We start from the raw sequence: 15,310 nt of genomic DNA, 5'->3' as shown, positions 1-15,310 counted from the left end.
AAACAATACTCGAGTCTTCTAAATATTAACAAATAATGTTAAGGAAAGAAATTACGATCGCTGTGTATCATATGATGAATTAAATATTGCATAGATGACACAATACAATATCGTATCATGATCCTGTATGATAGTATACAAATATATTGTATTATGATATTGTATGATATTAAACACACTGATATTGTATTATATGATACATTTACAAAACAAATAATTTTAAACTCTGTTCGATTCTTTGCTTGTAACTTGATATTTGCTATCTAACTTTTCATAAAGCATTAGATTTACCAATATAAACTATTATATACATTCAAAATAAAAAAAAATGGAAGGTTAAAGCTCAAATTGTGTCTAGGTCCTTTTAAGGAATGTTACATCAGCATTTTATTTTACTGCTCGTTAAAGTATCTTTTATGAAACTTTATTTCGTTGTTCAAAAACGAATTTCACGATTGTTTGTGCATTTTTGAGGAGACAGGGGAATATCTGTTTTAGTTGCTATTAACACAATGTAGAAATTAAAATTTGATGTGAATAAATGCATGGCATTGATATACATTAAGTCATATCAAAGAATGTCAAATAGGTGTTTTGTTTTTATTACATAAAATATCATTAAAATATATTATATTCATATGTTTTTAAACTATTGATGTTTGCCTTATCGTCACTTTTGTCGCTACCTCATTGCCTTGATATGCTAAAAATTAAGCATTCAAAACGTCTATCCTTACTGTGTCACTTTTTGAGGTCCTACCAAAAAATAGTTGAAATGACTAAGTTTCTCTTTTCAGATAATGACTGTGAAATTAAAAGATGATAAAACTTAAAATAAAGTACTAAACTTTATATTGCTACTGCTTCCACAATGACTTTGCTCAAATATTTCGATAATTATGCAAAACTTTCGTGTTGCAGTTACATTCATTAACTAGAATCAAAAAAGGCCAGTTTTTTCTGTTTTAAAATATTTCCTTAATTGCTTCAGGTTTCAATAAACGACCAAAAAAGGTCTATTGGGGATCTACATTGTAAATGACATGAAGCGTAGTCAGGTAAAAATATTGAAAATTGCGCCCGTCCCGAGAATTTTCGAATGGTTAAAAGATGTCAGAATCAATCAATCCAGTTTAAGGTTCTTTAATTTCTGTGTTATTCTTCGGTTATAAAAAATGGAAAGTGCGAAAGGCAGACATTCTAGAGTAATTGCCATTTATTAATCAAATATTAATCGTTTTTACTGACATTTGTGTGTATTTATTTGAAACATCAAAAAATAATTACGGAAACAGTAAATTTGGTAAAACGAAAGTATTGGTTTAGCAGCAAAAATAACCCTACAAAAGGGAGTGAGTATTACCCTGATCCTTAACCGTTTCATAGTTGCCATTATTTGTATCTTAACACTTTAATACCGATCAAATAGTTTCTTTAAATCTATAAAACTGTCCATTCAAAGAAGGTGTTGCAGTTCCTATGCTAATTTTTCCTAAAGGAGTTGCAGATAAAATAGAAAAAATAAAAGTTAAAGATTTCGATGTAAATCTTTTTTCATGCAACGTTGTACATAAAGCAGTGTAGAATGTTATTTGGAAAGTTAGTACTAACTTATTTAAGACCATGAAATAAATTTGAAAATGGTTACACAGACAAATGTGGCAGAATGCACGCTATATAAAAGGGGAATCCTCATCATTGTGGAAAAAATGCCTCCTTGAAACAAAATTAATTTAATCTTAACGTTTATAGTAAGACAATTTCTTGAAAACTGCCATTTCCGATTTTTGTTTCAAAGAGGCATATTTTTAAAAAACCTGACTTTTGGAAAAAATCATTAATACCTTTGAAATCTAAAAACGATGTATTTAATTTCCCCTCGGTAATTGATGTCTAGAGTAGTCGAGTGGTTACGCAGTTAGAATAAGTTAAAACCCTGTCTTACATTTTTGACTGGGTTCGAATCCAGAAAAAGTTGGATTTTTTTAATTTTAATTTTATTTCTTTTAATCGCATGGAAAGGTAATGTATAGATATAATTTAAGAATGTCTGAATAAAATTATTTAAACCCTTGTTAATGTAATATTTTGCATGTCTGCTTTTTTTTTCAACATTACTGTGTGGGGTCCTCTTTATAAACTTGAAAAATATTTTCTTCTGAACAAGAGATTTCAAAACAATGTACTTAGTATGCATCAATGTAGAAAGTTGATTTTTCACCCTTTTTATGAAATAAACGGGTATGTTGATTTCAAAGATACATGTACAGGTTGTTAAAAGCAAACAAAATCATTTGAGAAAGTATGAATCGGTGATGAAACAATAGGTTACTGCAAATATGTACGGAAACATTTGTACTTTTTGACTAAACTTAGCGTTTATTTAGATACTATAGAAACATAGAATGATTATAATTACAACTCTGACGGTTTTAAAGAGCCAGAATCAGATTTATTCATGTATCTCAAGAATGATATTTTAAACAAGCCGGACAGTAGATATCAAATTGAGATATGTTATAACATTCAAATATACAGAAATCATGTATAATTATAGTTATCTTTCTAACTGTAACCAAATACATGTACTAGTATTTGGTGGCTGCCGTGTGTGATAGAATTGCACGTAAAATGTTTGTTTATTTTGCCTCATACGGAACATACCCGCTATGTAAATATAGTCGTCTACGTAATGTGTCTATAGTTAGATGTGGCTCTCAAGCGATACGGATATTTAAAGGTCTTTTCTACGTTAGGGAATAGTCCCACTGTTTTGCAACACCTTCTTTGCTTTAATCGATGCTGATTAAATTCATTTTGTTTCAAGTGCAGCTTAATTTGTTTTATTGCCACATATATTGTAAAATGAAATCAAATATCAAGCTCTAGTTTTACTTCAATAAATGGAGCTAATAACTCCAATCTTAATACAATCATAATGCTGAAGCAGTTTACACGTTCGCTAAATGAATACATACAAAATATCAGCCGTAAAGCAATTCATTACATGTCTAAACGGTTTAAACCCAGTTTATATGAGTTTGAATAAGGCAGCTTTTATATTATCTTCTTAAATCAAATTTTACCTATAGAAAATGAATGATAATATAAGAAGTCAAAACTTTGTATATAAAATAAAATGATTAAAGATAATATCTTTGCTCTCTTTATCCACGTATGAATTATACTTTTAACATAGATAAATAATTTTCCTTATTGAAATTTTTTATGTATTTCATGCGAGTGATCGACTTTGAGATTAATAAAAAAAAAGAAGCTCTTTTTTTAAAAACTAAAACCGAATTGATTACTCGAAGATGATAAATAAATAATTTACTGTTTAGGACATACATACATAAACGTGAACCTTTATAGCCAAAGCGGAATCACGATTCATAATACATATATATATATATATATATATATATATATATATATATATATATATATATATATATATATATATATATATATATATATATGTCTTGAAAAGTATTTCACAAGTATGATATACAATACAATTAAAACAATATTGAGTTGAATTCCTACAACAATGGAATATGGAGAAATAGAACTCATTGCATTTTTAAGGACATGCAAAAGAAAATAAAAGAAAGAAAATATGTTGTGCGTCGTGTAGCTGGTCATATCATTTACTAAGGTAGATTTGAGGGCAAAGGATACACGAAGTGAAATTGACACAGATGTTATGTTTGGTAAGGGCCAAACAAAAAAGACTTTAATTTTGACTTTGAGGTTTTATACTCTAAGAAAAGGGTGGAGAGAGAGAGAGAGAGAGAGAGAGAGAGAGAGAGAGAGAGAGAGAGAGAAGTAACGAGAAAAAGAAAAACATAATGATAAATAATGATGTAGCTGGAGAAATTGGTGCTTTATCAAATTCAGAAATAAAGTCTTGATGCAGTAAATTCCAATCGAAATCAAACCAAAAAAGAATAAAAGGACTTAACGTATGAATTGAGGTATCGGGAAGTTCAAACCTTTCTTGGGGCCAAGAATCCCTATTTCTATACAGAACCGATCAGACCCAAGCTAATACCAAAGTAAACCTCAACTACACCCTGGGTTTACTTTTGGATTTACTTGGGTTTACCCTGGGTCTGTTTTTTGAAAATGTGGGTCCACTCGGGGTTTACTTTGGGTTTACTCGGGAATTGCTTTTAAGGTCAACTGTACACACTGAGTTGTGAAGCAGACCCATCTTTTATCTTACCACCCTACTGCCTGTAATTCCTGCCCTGTGTATATTCAGATTACACATGTATTGTCTGCTTTCAAAGGTATACTGATCGGGGTTGACCCTCTGTGTCCATTCTGGGTTTTCTATAGCATTAAGTCTTGGTCCTCTCTAGTTAACCAAGAGTAAACCCAAAGTGAACCCAGAAAGTTAACCCAGGGCTTAGTTGGGACTTACTTTCTGTTTGGTTGGGTCTAATAATCGGTACTGTACGAAATTTATACGTGGCTTTCATGGTTTGAGGAAGCAGTGATTCTCTGTGTGAGTTGTGTACTTCCCGTAGTGTGTGAAGACTTAAAAGTAACATGCAGGAATCTAAACCTCTCATTCATCCCAAGTTCACGAAACATATTTTTCACGCGATCGTTCAAGACAAAAGAAATCATGATGTACAAACCCTGAAGAGCATTAAATATTGTTACAAGATAGGAAAATGGAGACAAGGCAAACAGACCGTCGATAACCTGTAGCAACCACGCTGTTCCTGTCAAAAGAAACAATTTGAAGTAAATGAAGAGATCGTTTCTACAATGGGAATTAGCCGTTTCCATTGTCGGGGCATCATGGATTTTATAAAAAGTAACTGAGAATAAAATGAAATTTACGAAACAAATAACAGTTATAGGAATAATAAAAGCGAACAGTTGAGTATCTCTGTCAAGTGTGAAGCAAGCGTATCCCCCAAAACCAGATAGACGAGAAGGCGATAAAATAACATGACATCCTATAGTGATAACGGTGAGAAGGAGAGGCACTGAAAACGAATATATCATATACCACACTACGGTTTGAGTGCAAAACGATTTGTTCTGAAATCTGGCGTTACAAACAAACACACGACACATGTGAAAACAACATACACTGGCGGTCGTAAATACCGACACCCAGAAATAGTATGTTAAAATGCCCACTCCTTCACACACCACGGTATTCACAGTAAAAAAGTCTTTCAATAGTGAGAAAAGTTGAGCAAAGAATAGGGATCCTACGAAACACATCAAATTCTGCCCCGGAATGGATCGCAATTTTTCAAGAACGCAGTACACAATGAATGTAATACACAGAGCAATCAAAGAGATACATGTAGAAAAGATTGATATAACTTGAAGAGCAAGTGGAAACTCTGATCGTTTTGATTGTCTTTCAAGGGTTGTTAACGCCATAACACCAGAGGAGAGATCACTAGCACAAATGTGGAGAGTATTGTTGACCCCCCGAAAAAATTCATTGTGATAAAACGTTCGATTCAGGTATTTGACAAACGCTTGCAAGCCGTCCGAAGAAATCGTATATTTATCGGGATTAAGCAACACTTTTGGACAGAACAGCAATTCCGTTATATCCGTGCCGGGATCGCTTCTATCATAAGAGGAAAAGCGATATTCCAGGAGACCATTACAGAATGGAGTCGAGTACATTTCAGTCTTAGAAATTGGAAGGAACCAAGCATGAATACTTTTATGAATGTTTATTGATATGTTTCCCCAGGACCGAGTTTTCGAAGTCGCATTGAATAGGGAGTGTTCGATCATATCGGAATCCAAAAATTTAGAACCAGATTTTCTGCGGAAGTATATCCTTACGAATGCTTCAATCGAAAGAGGGTTAAGTTTGGATACTTCGATCATCCTCTCACATGTCCTGTTAACTCGATGGTAGTATTTAAAATCAAGAATTTCCAAATCTGAATCATTGGAGAGATCTTCTATAACAATCGATTTTATCTTTTGAATGACATCATATTTGTAAATCTCCATTATGATCTCTGAATAAATGACCGCCTGAAATGCAACATTATAGGTTTTTGATTTGTAGGATGAAATCATTGTTTTGCAAGTTCCATTCACTAGAGTTTTCCTTGGATTGCAGACAAGCTTTCTACATTCGTCCTACAAAAAAAAGCAAATTGGAATGAAAACTATAGAATATTTTAATATTCAAATTGGTGATATGTGAAATAATAACCTTTATGTCACATGCTCAAACCGTTTTGACGGTTGCAGTTAGAGGAATCATTCTCAAAGGCAAAATAAGGATAAAGGAACTTTGGAAAACCAAAAAAGAGCATGTGACAACAAAACTTTACAAGCAAAGTAATTGAAATAATGGAAATACAGCGCAGAATCAATAGCTTACGATATCAATTCTTATTATTCGAATTTGTCGATTTCAATTTCCAAGAAAAAGCAGTCTACATTTCTCGTAAGGTAACAAAATTTATATCAGGGATCAACATTTTTGATGTACTTTTGTTTAAAACATTATGTTAACCTTAAATTTCTAAACAGTTTTCAATTAAAAGAGGGAAAATTCATTAATTAAACTGCTCAAAATCTTACCTGATCAAAGACTTCATCATTTGAGCACTTTTCATCATTGTTGTTTTTAACTGTTTCCTCTGAGTAATCAAACAGTGAAAATATTGAACGGTATCCCCGACTAACGTAGATATTGTCGCTTACAGATGTTTTATATTGATAACAGACTGAACAGTATAGACTTCGTCCACCCCAACCATCACAACTGTCTGGGATATAATCATCAGAGCTTGGGACAAGATTGAAAGTACACTGCCGTGATAACCCATGATTGATAACTGATTCAAGGCTTTCTTCATTCTTAAAGTTAAATATTACAGGACATATCATGGAGAATGTCCATGGGACAATTAATTTCCTGGGAGTGTTCGGAAAAACACATAGTAAACAAAAGTAATTTTTGTAAGTCAATAATGATTGAATATCAGTCAAAGGTATAAAACTAAGATAGTTTTCCTCATCGTCCGACTCGCAGAGACGTTTTATGAGTTCGTTGTTGTAGCTATCTTGACATTTACTGATCATAAAGTAGTGATTATCTGAAGATGATGTACGCGGAATTGTTGAATTGACACAACCCCATGTTTTCAAAAGTCTTTTAGTCCATGCCTCATCAGGGTCGTTGCAGCAACTGTTTGTTTGATTGCAATCTGCTTTACAGGAGCATGACTGCTGTAATCCATTATCTCCTGCAGCATAGACATTTTCTCTCTCTCTACACCATTTATTTCTGTTGTTCCAGTTGATAAATTTCACATTTATTTGATCTTGTGACCTTTGCTGCATTTCAATACTTTCACTCAAAGTGGAATTCAACGAAAAATTAAAAGAACGTATGGAATATTTAGACAAATACACAAGTTTTGAAACGTTATTGATATCAGTCAAAGTATGAAATTTGTTGTAAACCTGAATAGTCAGATCAACGTCTGCATACTTGAAGTCACCTTCATCAGTTTTAGGTAAATTGCAATCTTCGCAAAATTTATTCTTGTATGGATAAGTCAGTAAATCCACGCTTTTATTAAGACATCCGTTTGCGATTCTTTCTTCTATATATTTCAGTTTTCCTGTAACATTGCAAGTTGAGATTGGCGGGTCGAATGATTCTTCCTGAATATTACACAATAAACAAAACGGATTCTTAAACGCGCCAATGGGCAGGTTGGTCGATTTACACGCTTCTTCCATGTGTTCATCGAAATCTGACACAGTTCCTGTTGCATTGCATTCGGCGATCAGATGGACATTTTTGTCACATATTCTTGGAAGAATTTCTTTTAATTCTTCAGTTGGTTCGTACGTTATGTTACACTGCAAGGTATTGAGTGATTTCCAAAGGTCATCAACACTGGAAAAGGACATTTTTTCAACATTACAATCTGTCTGAATTAGCCACGGGACAATGGAAAGGTCCTTGCTACACCTTGCACATTTGACGTTGCTGTACGTTATGTTGGTGGCTGTAGAAGTTACTGGGTATCGCCTTAAGACATTCTCATCAGTGTTTGTCTCTTGACATCGTCTTACTAAATTTTCATCAGCATCTTGTGGACAATCATTTTTCATGAAGTACTCTACCACATCGTGTCCTTTATCTGGTTTAAATGAAGTTTGTACACACGTGTTCGATGCAAAATCGGGACAACAGTCTCCGTGTATTCGACATATATCCTCACAGCTACACACAGGGCAGCTTATGTTGATTCGTCCGCTTTCTTCATAGCCTGGTGTTGTTAACAAGTCTTCATTACAGATTGAATCCCGACCACATAGATATACATACTGGTTCATTATATGCTTCAAATTAATATTCAGGTCAACGGCGGTAGTTATTTTAAGGAGAGTAAACAGACCCAGTAATGTAGAGATAGAAGGCGACAATCGGCCATTGTAGTCTGAAAAAGTTAACACAAATTACACAGAAGTTTGCAGGAAGTTAGAGTGAATATCTTAAAATCTGAACAACATAAGTTAATTGTACTTCTTTGTACATGTATTTTAATTAGCTGTATGTAGATGGTGAATACATTAACATTACCAGAATCGGTTACACGGTAAACATCGAAAAGGAACGTTCTTTACCCTGCGATTCACTATTTATACGAATTTATAGGTTCCATAATTAAAAATGATTAAATTTGGCCAAGATATTGCGCAGCTATTGAAGTTCTTTTAAGAAATCAAAACATAAAATGTAAAATGAACATATTTTAGACACGTGTTAGAATCGTAATATATGCGAGATTGACAGTTGCCCTGTGGGGGAATAGGTCACATACGGCCATGACAAATTTCTAATCGGTGATTAATGTTCCATAATTCATATTGATAACAAAATTTATGTCTGTAAACCAATTTTCCACATAATCAAAATGAAAGCCAAATAGATTAGCTTACTAGATTGTAAAAATTTGCTTAATTAAAGAAGACTTTAGTTTTATATATAATATTTCCACATATTCAAATTTCGATGTACCTTTTGTTCTTGCTTAATTGCTTTTGAGTTGTTGAAAATGCTGATTTTTAAGCTTGATTGCTTTGTTTAAATTCGACTTTTACTTATTTCATAGCTAGTTATTTGATAAAGGTTTATTGCTAATAATGCATGTTTTATAAAACAGTAAATGAAATTTTTATTAACCCGACAAAAGGAAATTAAAAAAAAAGTAACTAGAAACTCAAAAACAATATTAACCTGAAATACTTTGATAAACATAAATAAACAAATACTCACGCATGATAAATCGTTTCTGGTGTCGTTGGTAGCTGGACACTTAGGAAATGATTACTGAGACCTCACTAGTAAAAAGACTAAATCATTGTACTATATGTAGGATCAACCCCGATAAAGAATGAACTAATTAATATAATGCACACGGCACTATTTACTTCCACAAATGTTGTCATCCTGAGAGTTCGATAACGTGTCCCCGACATTAAAATACTCATTAAGCATTTTACGCTGCTTAAGTTTTGTCGAGAAATTGCATGCAAAGGGTTAATTTTTACCCTGATTTAACATTTGCTAATTTGAAAATCGTTTGAAAGATAATGACACCATGCACGTATCCGCACCAATCCATGCGCTTTTTTTCTTTTGAAATGCAAAGTTAAGCTTAATCATGCATCCACTTGCGCTACTTGTTGAGAAGAGAGATGAAGAACTGGTTACTGAAAATAACGGGGTTGTGGTGTGTGTAAATGTACAGGAGCTTGTCTACAAATAAAGTGTAGGCATCATGTGACTTAAAATGTTACATTATACATGTGCCTTTTTGTATCAAAGTTTGTATTAAAAGCCTTAAATCAGCAAATTCATGGTTTTTTATTTTGATTTCCGACGATGACCTTTACTTTATCACAACATATAATCACTCGCTAACTAGAATATTCCAGATACATTACACATGTGCCCTTTGTATCAAAGTTTGTAAAAAAAGCATTCATGGCATTTTATTCTCATTTTCGACGATGACCCTTACATATGTACGTTATCACAAAATATAATCCCTCGCTAACTAGAAAGTTCCAGTTCCCTACCATTTCAGTAGATATTACTGTTATATTCCTATTTGAATGTTCGTATTTCGATATTAAGGGAAATTTAAAACCAGCTTTAATTGCGGTATTTAGTCTGAATCACCGTCATAAATGAATGTGATCATTTGGCAGCTGCGACAGTGGCAGAACAGCTTCACATGAAAGGTAATATAAATCTAATTACACTGTTATTAAATTATTGCAGTGTATATGCGAATTAGGAATACAATACCTCCAGGGACATTTACTCCGGTCGCGGTTTAATAATTCTGAGCACTTTGGCAACGCACAATGAAAAAGTTACGCATTTTGAGAATTTTAGGAGAGATATCCAAGGTATTAGTACATGTAACTCAATCTGGAGGAGGCTCGGCCTATATCCATAAATTACCCATCAAATCTATATTAAATTTTTTTACACCCGATTATTTTTTTATCTTAGCTGAGAACCATCTTTTTTTTAAACCATGAAATCAAAAAGTCAAATAAATTTGTTATGTACAACAGATAAATGCAACAACTTTTAAACCTATATAAATTTAAAGGATTGTTTTTTGCTGATTGCTTAAAACAATATTAAATATTCAAATGTTTTAGCAGAAAATCTTCATTTTTCAATAATCTTTATTTACCTTTATGCAGAGTTATTCTTCTCAAGGAGATTAATGCAGTCTAAAAATGGCTCGAACCATCCAGAGCCCATGCTGATGGCGATGAGGTACCCCCTCCTCTCCAATGGTATACTGGGGACTAGTCTCTCTATCACCCGGGTCAGCATACTTCATATACCTACATGTACATGTACTAGGAGGTCCAATGCTATGTTAGAGTTCACGGTTCCAATAATGCCGTGAGCAATGTCGTTTAATTAAATATAGTCCCAGTCTGAGAGATGCATGACAATAAATGCAGCATTGGTTATTCCGTAGCCCTCGGTGGCAAATGGTTTGGGTCGGGGTCAGGGATGTCGTAATTTGCGAATTTCCTTTTTTTTTTATTGTAAAGATTTTGTTTGATGAGCCTTCCCCACCCACTTTAAAATCGATGCTACGTGCCTTGTATTCGCCAGGTGGACCCCTGTAGGAGATGTCGAGGTACGAAAATGATGATGAAAGGGATGCTCTTGTTTTAACGTTAACCAGTGGAATGATGAAAATAATGCGGTGAACGATTCCTTTGGGTGTTTTGTGTTTCGGTTTGCGTCTTAGCGAGTTGGTTTTTCTTTCCTTCAATGTTGCTACCCTCATCATGTTCTGGATTATATTAATAACTTGTTGAAATAAGTACGTCTAGCTATGGAGTACATTAACAACTGCAGCAGAGTTACTATTGCTGCACATCGCAAAATATTATTTCGACGCAATTACTTGCAGTAGACACACGCATCTGCATCTCTCTCTCTCTCTCTCTCTCTCTCTCTCTCTCTCTCTGTAATGGTTAAATGCTCTTTATATATTGTCTTGTTTCTCCAGTGGGCTTCCGTACCTGCGGTTACAATAGGCAATAAAAATGCACAAGACGTTTTGTTAAGACAACGGCGCGACAGACGAGGAATAGACGATCTTATTGCTCAACAGGTTTGCTTTCTACGCAATTCTTTCAAAACAAGGGGGATATAGTCTTGCAGAAAAATTAGACCAGTATTATTTTTGCAGATTATTTATTTATTATATCTTATTCATATTTATTGTTTTATCTTATTTCGTTGATAATACGCATGTTTTGTTACATCATGAATTGAGAGATAAATTGATGACGTGCCCCCGAGGCTTATTTTTTGACATCGTGACAATTAATAATAGTAAACAAAAAGAATTCTGTCTTTGCAAATGAATGTATTTGATTGGTATTTGTTTTCTTCCTTGCGCACTATAAGGACTAAAAGGACCATCAAATTGAACTTATTAAAATCAATGAAGTCCACACATTTACGCATTTTAATTAATCTCCACCATTTTATTTTTCTTATGATATGTAAATGATATGTTAATGCAACACTAAATTTGGAACCGGTCGAGTGGTATTAATAATTCCTAAACACAGGGTCGTAAACATGCATTCATTTTTAATTACAAAATTTAAAAAGTAGATAGATAGATAGATAGATAGATAGATAGATAGATAGATAGATAGATAGATAGATAGATAGATAGATAGATAGATAGATAGACTTCGAAAGCATGATTTAATGAAATCTGATTTCTTCTTCTTCAGCCAGACTGCTTTTAATGGCTTCAAGATACAGCCTAGGAGGGTCACTCCTGATTATAGCCTGTATCCTACCAGCATTGATCCTAGGATGTCCAAAACAATGCGTCTGTAGAGGTAACAATGTCAAATGTCCCGCGGCAGTTCATTTTCCTGAATCGTTTCCAACAAATACTGAAAAAATTGTTTTTGATGAGTACACTGTGACAGAACTACCCCCGAAAGCTTTCGAAAACCTTCCTAATTTGACCACGCTGTCATTTAGTCGCTGCAATTTCGGACAAATCAGTGCATGCGCAATACCAAGTAATCATAAAAATTTGAAAACAATTTTGTTCGATCTGACTGTGATTGGTGAAATCAAGCAAGGGGCTTTTACACATCTTAGTCCGGTGTCCATCACGTTCAGAAAGTCGACCATAACAACAATGAAAAGTTACGCGTTTTGGAATATCAAGACAAAGCTACAACTCACTTTCACGGACACAACAGTGCACAAAATGGAACCATTTGCGTTTAACAATGTTACTTCTGACCTGGGTATAAAATATGAAAATGGTCGGCTGAAACATCTAAGAAGTGCTGCGTTTGCCGATACTCAATTCAACACTGTTGAGTTCAAACAAGTCGCTTTTGATAATTTGGAGTGCAATGTCTATCCGAGACTAGGTCTCACCAAATCGCTGATCATTTCTGGATGTCAATTTCAGTGCACTTGCGATATTGTGTACATGAAAAATATATATGCCTCTGAGGTAGGGCTAAAGGATTTGGTTGAAACGGGGACATGTACCGGCCCAGAGGCGCTACAAGGCGCGAGCGTCAAAGACGTCCTGGATAATGATAAAATACAAAACTGTCCCGCGAGCAAACAGGTGCCCGACAACTGTCAACCTATCCAAGAAATCCCGGAACACGTTTGTACAGACAGAATCATAATGGGGGATGAAGAATCAAACGGATCGGGATCGAAGTCCAACACAAATAAAAAGGGTGGAAACGCTGCTGAATGTAGAAGGTCGTCCTGGACACTGTTCTCATTAGTCAGCATCATCCTTCTGGTTTTATAAATACAAACGACGCGAATTCTTCAATTTGTCCTGTAGATTAATATAATTAGGTAAAATATTTTTTAGATCGAGTGGTATCGATACACATGTATACACATGTATTATCAAATTAGCTGAATGCAGTTCTGTAGCTCCCGGTCAGGAATCGAAAAAATTGAATGGACGACCTGGTCGAGTTTTTTATAAACCGGGAGCTATAGACTTCCAACTGTTATCAAATATTTTTAAAAACATATTAAAGTCTTGGAGCTAAAATACTGCAAAAAGTAAGCCGATTTATGAAAAGCTCGGCATTTGTGCTGCATGTTAGCTTGATTATAAAAGATGTGTATATACATACATAATTTAATGTAAAACTACAGCCTCGTGTCTTCACAAAATATAGTCTGGACCAAACAAAAACTTGAAAACTGCTATTCCATCAGCCCTCAACAAAAGAGATTTTCAAAGAGTTGGTACGTTCAAAGTATTACATGAACTCATCAGACATATGTAATCTATATGCAATGTTTCACAAATAAATTTTAAGTTTATTCTATATGTGTATTTTGTCTGTTTCTTTTATGGTGGTTTAATGATGCTGGGTACACGTTGTCAACAAATCATCCATCAGATCCATGTCAGCTGTAGATTTGTACACATGCTTTTTTGCCATAGACTAATACTTAGTCAAGTAAAAATCAAAGCATTTTGACTTTGAAATTTGAACATTTTCCCATGTCTTATACAGAACTCTTTGTGTAAAGGAGGTAAATATAGCCTAATAATGGCCACCGCCATCCAGCTCAAATTAAGCTTTGCAAAAGCCTGGCTGTATGCAGAAATGTACATGGTTACTTTTAAATAGCACAACTGCACAGAAATAAATGTAGATAGTTGTCTCATCAAAAAATCATTAGTGAATTTAAAGTATTTCAAAACAGAATTAAACTACAATAATCCGGCCGTCAGTACTTTCATTACTTTAATTTCATTGTCAGAGTTGTTATAAAGTTATTAGTTACAAACCCTACCGATAAATGCATGCGGCGAAATACATCCTTAGTCACTCAGTTAAACATGTAGGAATTGCGCTTAAGGGAAGACCCACAGAAGCACTGTAAAGCATGTCCGCATGGGTTTACGATTCGCTCGATTCTCTCACATACACCCATGTACCAATTTCATGTACCGTCTCCATAATAACACAGTAGAGCGGAGCAGTTTACAAATACAATGTACTTGACTTTGGAAGATGCATGCTCCCATTCAAAAAGGAGACTACAAAAAACCTTACCTTTACTTACTAGCGAAGATGGCTTACCCGTGGTGCTGGAAACAAAATTCAGCTGATGCCAAAAAAAAAATGTAAAAAAAAAAAAAGTACCATACTCACACGTGCTTCCGTATCTAGTTTATATTTTTAGTTTAAACAATATTTATTGATATTTTACAATAGCAGGTACATGTATTTGACATAAAGTACAATAAGATCATACAAATCCCTCTCTTAGATAAAAAAATATATGAGAAGTGCAAATTACATGTATGTATGATGGAATAAAGAATCAGAAAGCTTATATAAAAGAGGACAAAAGAGGTATCTCAACGCATGCACCACTAACCACCTGAATAAATAAGAGACCGTTGAACATTAAGGTGGAATAAAACATCATCACAAAATGGCTGACATCTGATCGAAACGAAATTTCGTTTTATAGAGAGAATTTTATTGAAGGCAACACGTAACTTACTACACAGCCAAATGGATAAAAGTGTCCGGCTTGTGATCTGTACATCCCGAATTCGAATCCTGCAGGGACTTTTGTTGTTACTTACCTAAGTGTTCATTTTTTATCCTTAAAATGCAAAATTTTTCGCTTTTATTTCACATATGTACATTTTATCTATCATTATATCTTTCAAAATCAAATAAT

The 15,310-nt window shown here is 34.0% G+C and overlaps 2 protein-coding genes across 2 annotated transcripts; one reads left to right on the top strand and one right to left on the bottom strand.

The window, feature by feature from the left end:
- Positions 1 to 425: 425 nt before the first annotated feature.
- LOC109620931 (uncharacterized) lies at positions 426 to 9,446 on the bottom strand. Its single transcript, XM_034453951.2, has 3 exons — positions 9,311 to 9,446; positions 6,595 to 8,471; positions 426 to 6,144 (listed from the first exon to the last, which is right to left on the bottom strand). The coding sequence occupies exons 1-3, from the start codon at positions 9,312 to 9,314 to the stop codon at positions 4,474 to 4,476; spliced, it is 3,552 nt and encodes a 1,183-aa protein (XP_034309842.2). The 5' UTR covers positions 9,315 to 9,446; the 3' UTR covers positions 426 to 4,473.
- A 2,129-nt stretch (positions 9,447 to 11,575) lies between these two features.
- LOC105320119 (carboxypeptidase N subunit 2) lies at positions 11,576 to 13,932 on the top strand. Its single transcript, XM_011417921.4, has 2 exons — positions 11,576 to 11,693; positions 12,331 to 13,932. The coding sequence occupies exon 2, from the start codon at positions 12,345 to 12,347 to the stop codon at positions 13,392 to 13,394; it is 1,050 nt and encodes a 349-aa protein (XP_011416223.3). The 5' UTR covers positions 11,576 to 11,693; positions 12,331 to 12,344; the 3' UTR covers positions 13,395 to 13,932.
- The last annotated feature ends 1,378 nt before the right edge of the window (positions 13,933 to 15,310 follow it).

This window comes from Magallana gigas, chromosome 10 (genome assembly GCF_963853765.1).
Source record: "Magallana gigas chromosome 10, xbMagGiga1.1, whole genome shotgun sequence".
In the NCBI taxonomy this organism is placed as follows: Eukaryota; Metazoa; Mollusca; class Bivalvia; order Ostreida; family Ostreidae; genus Magallana; species Magallana gigas.
The sequence above is the reverse complement of the archived record's forward strand: the minus strand, read 5'-3'. Positions and strand labels throughout refer to the sequence as shown.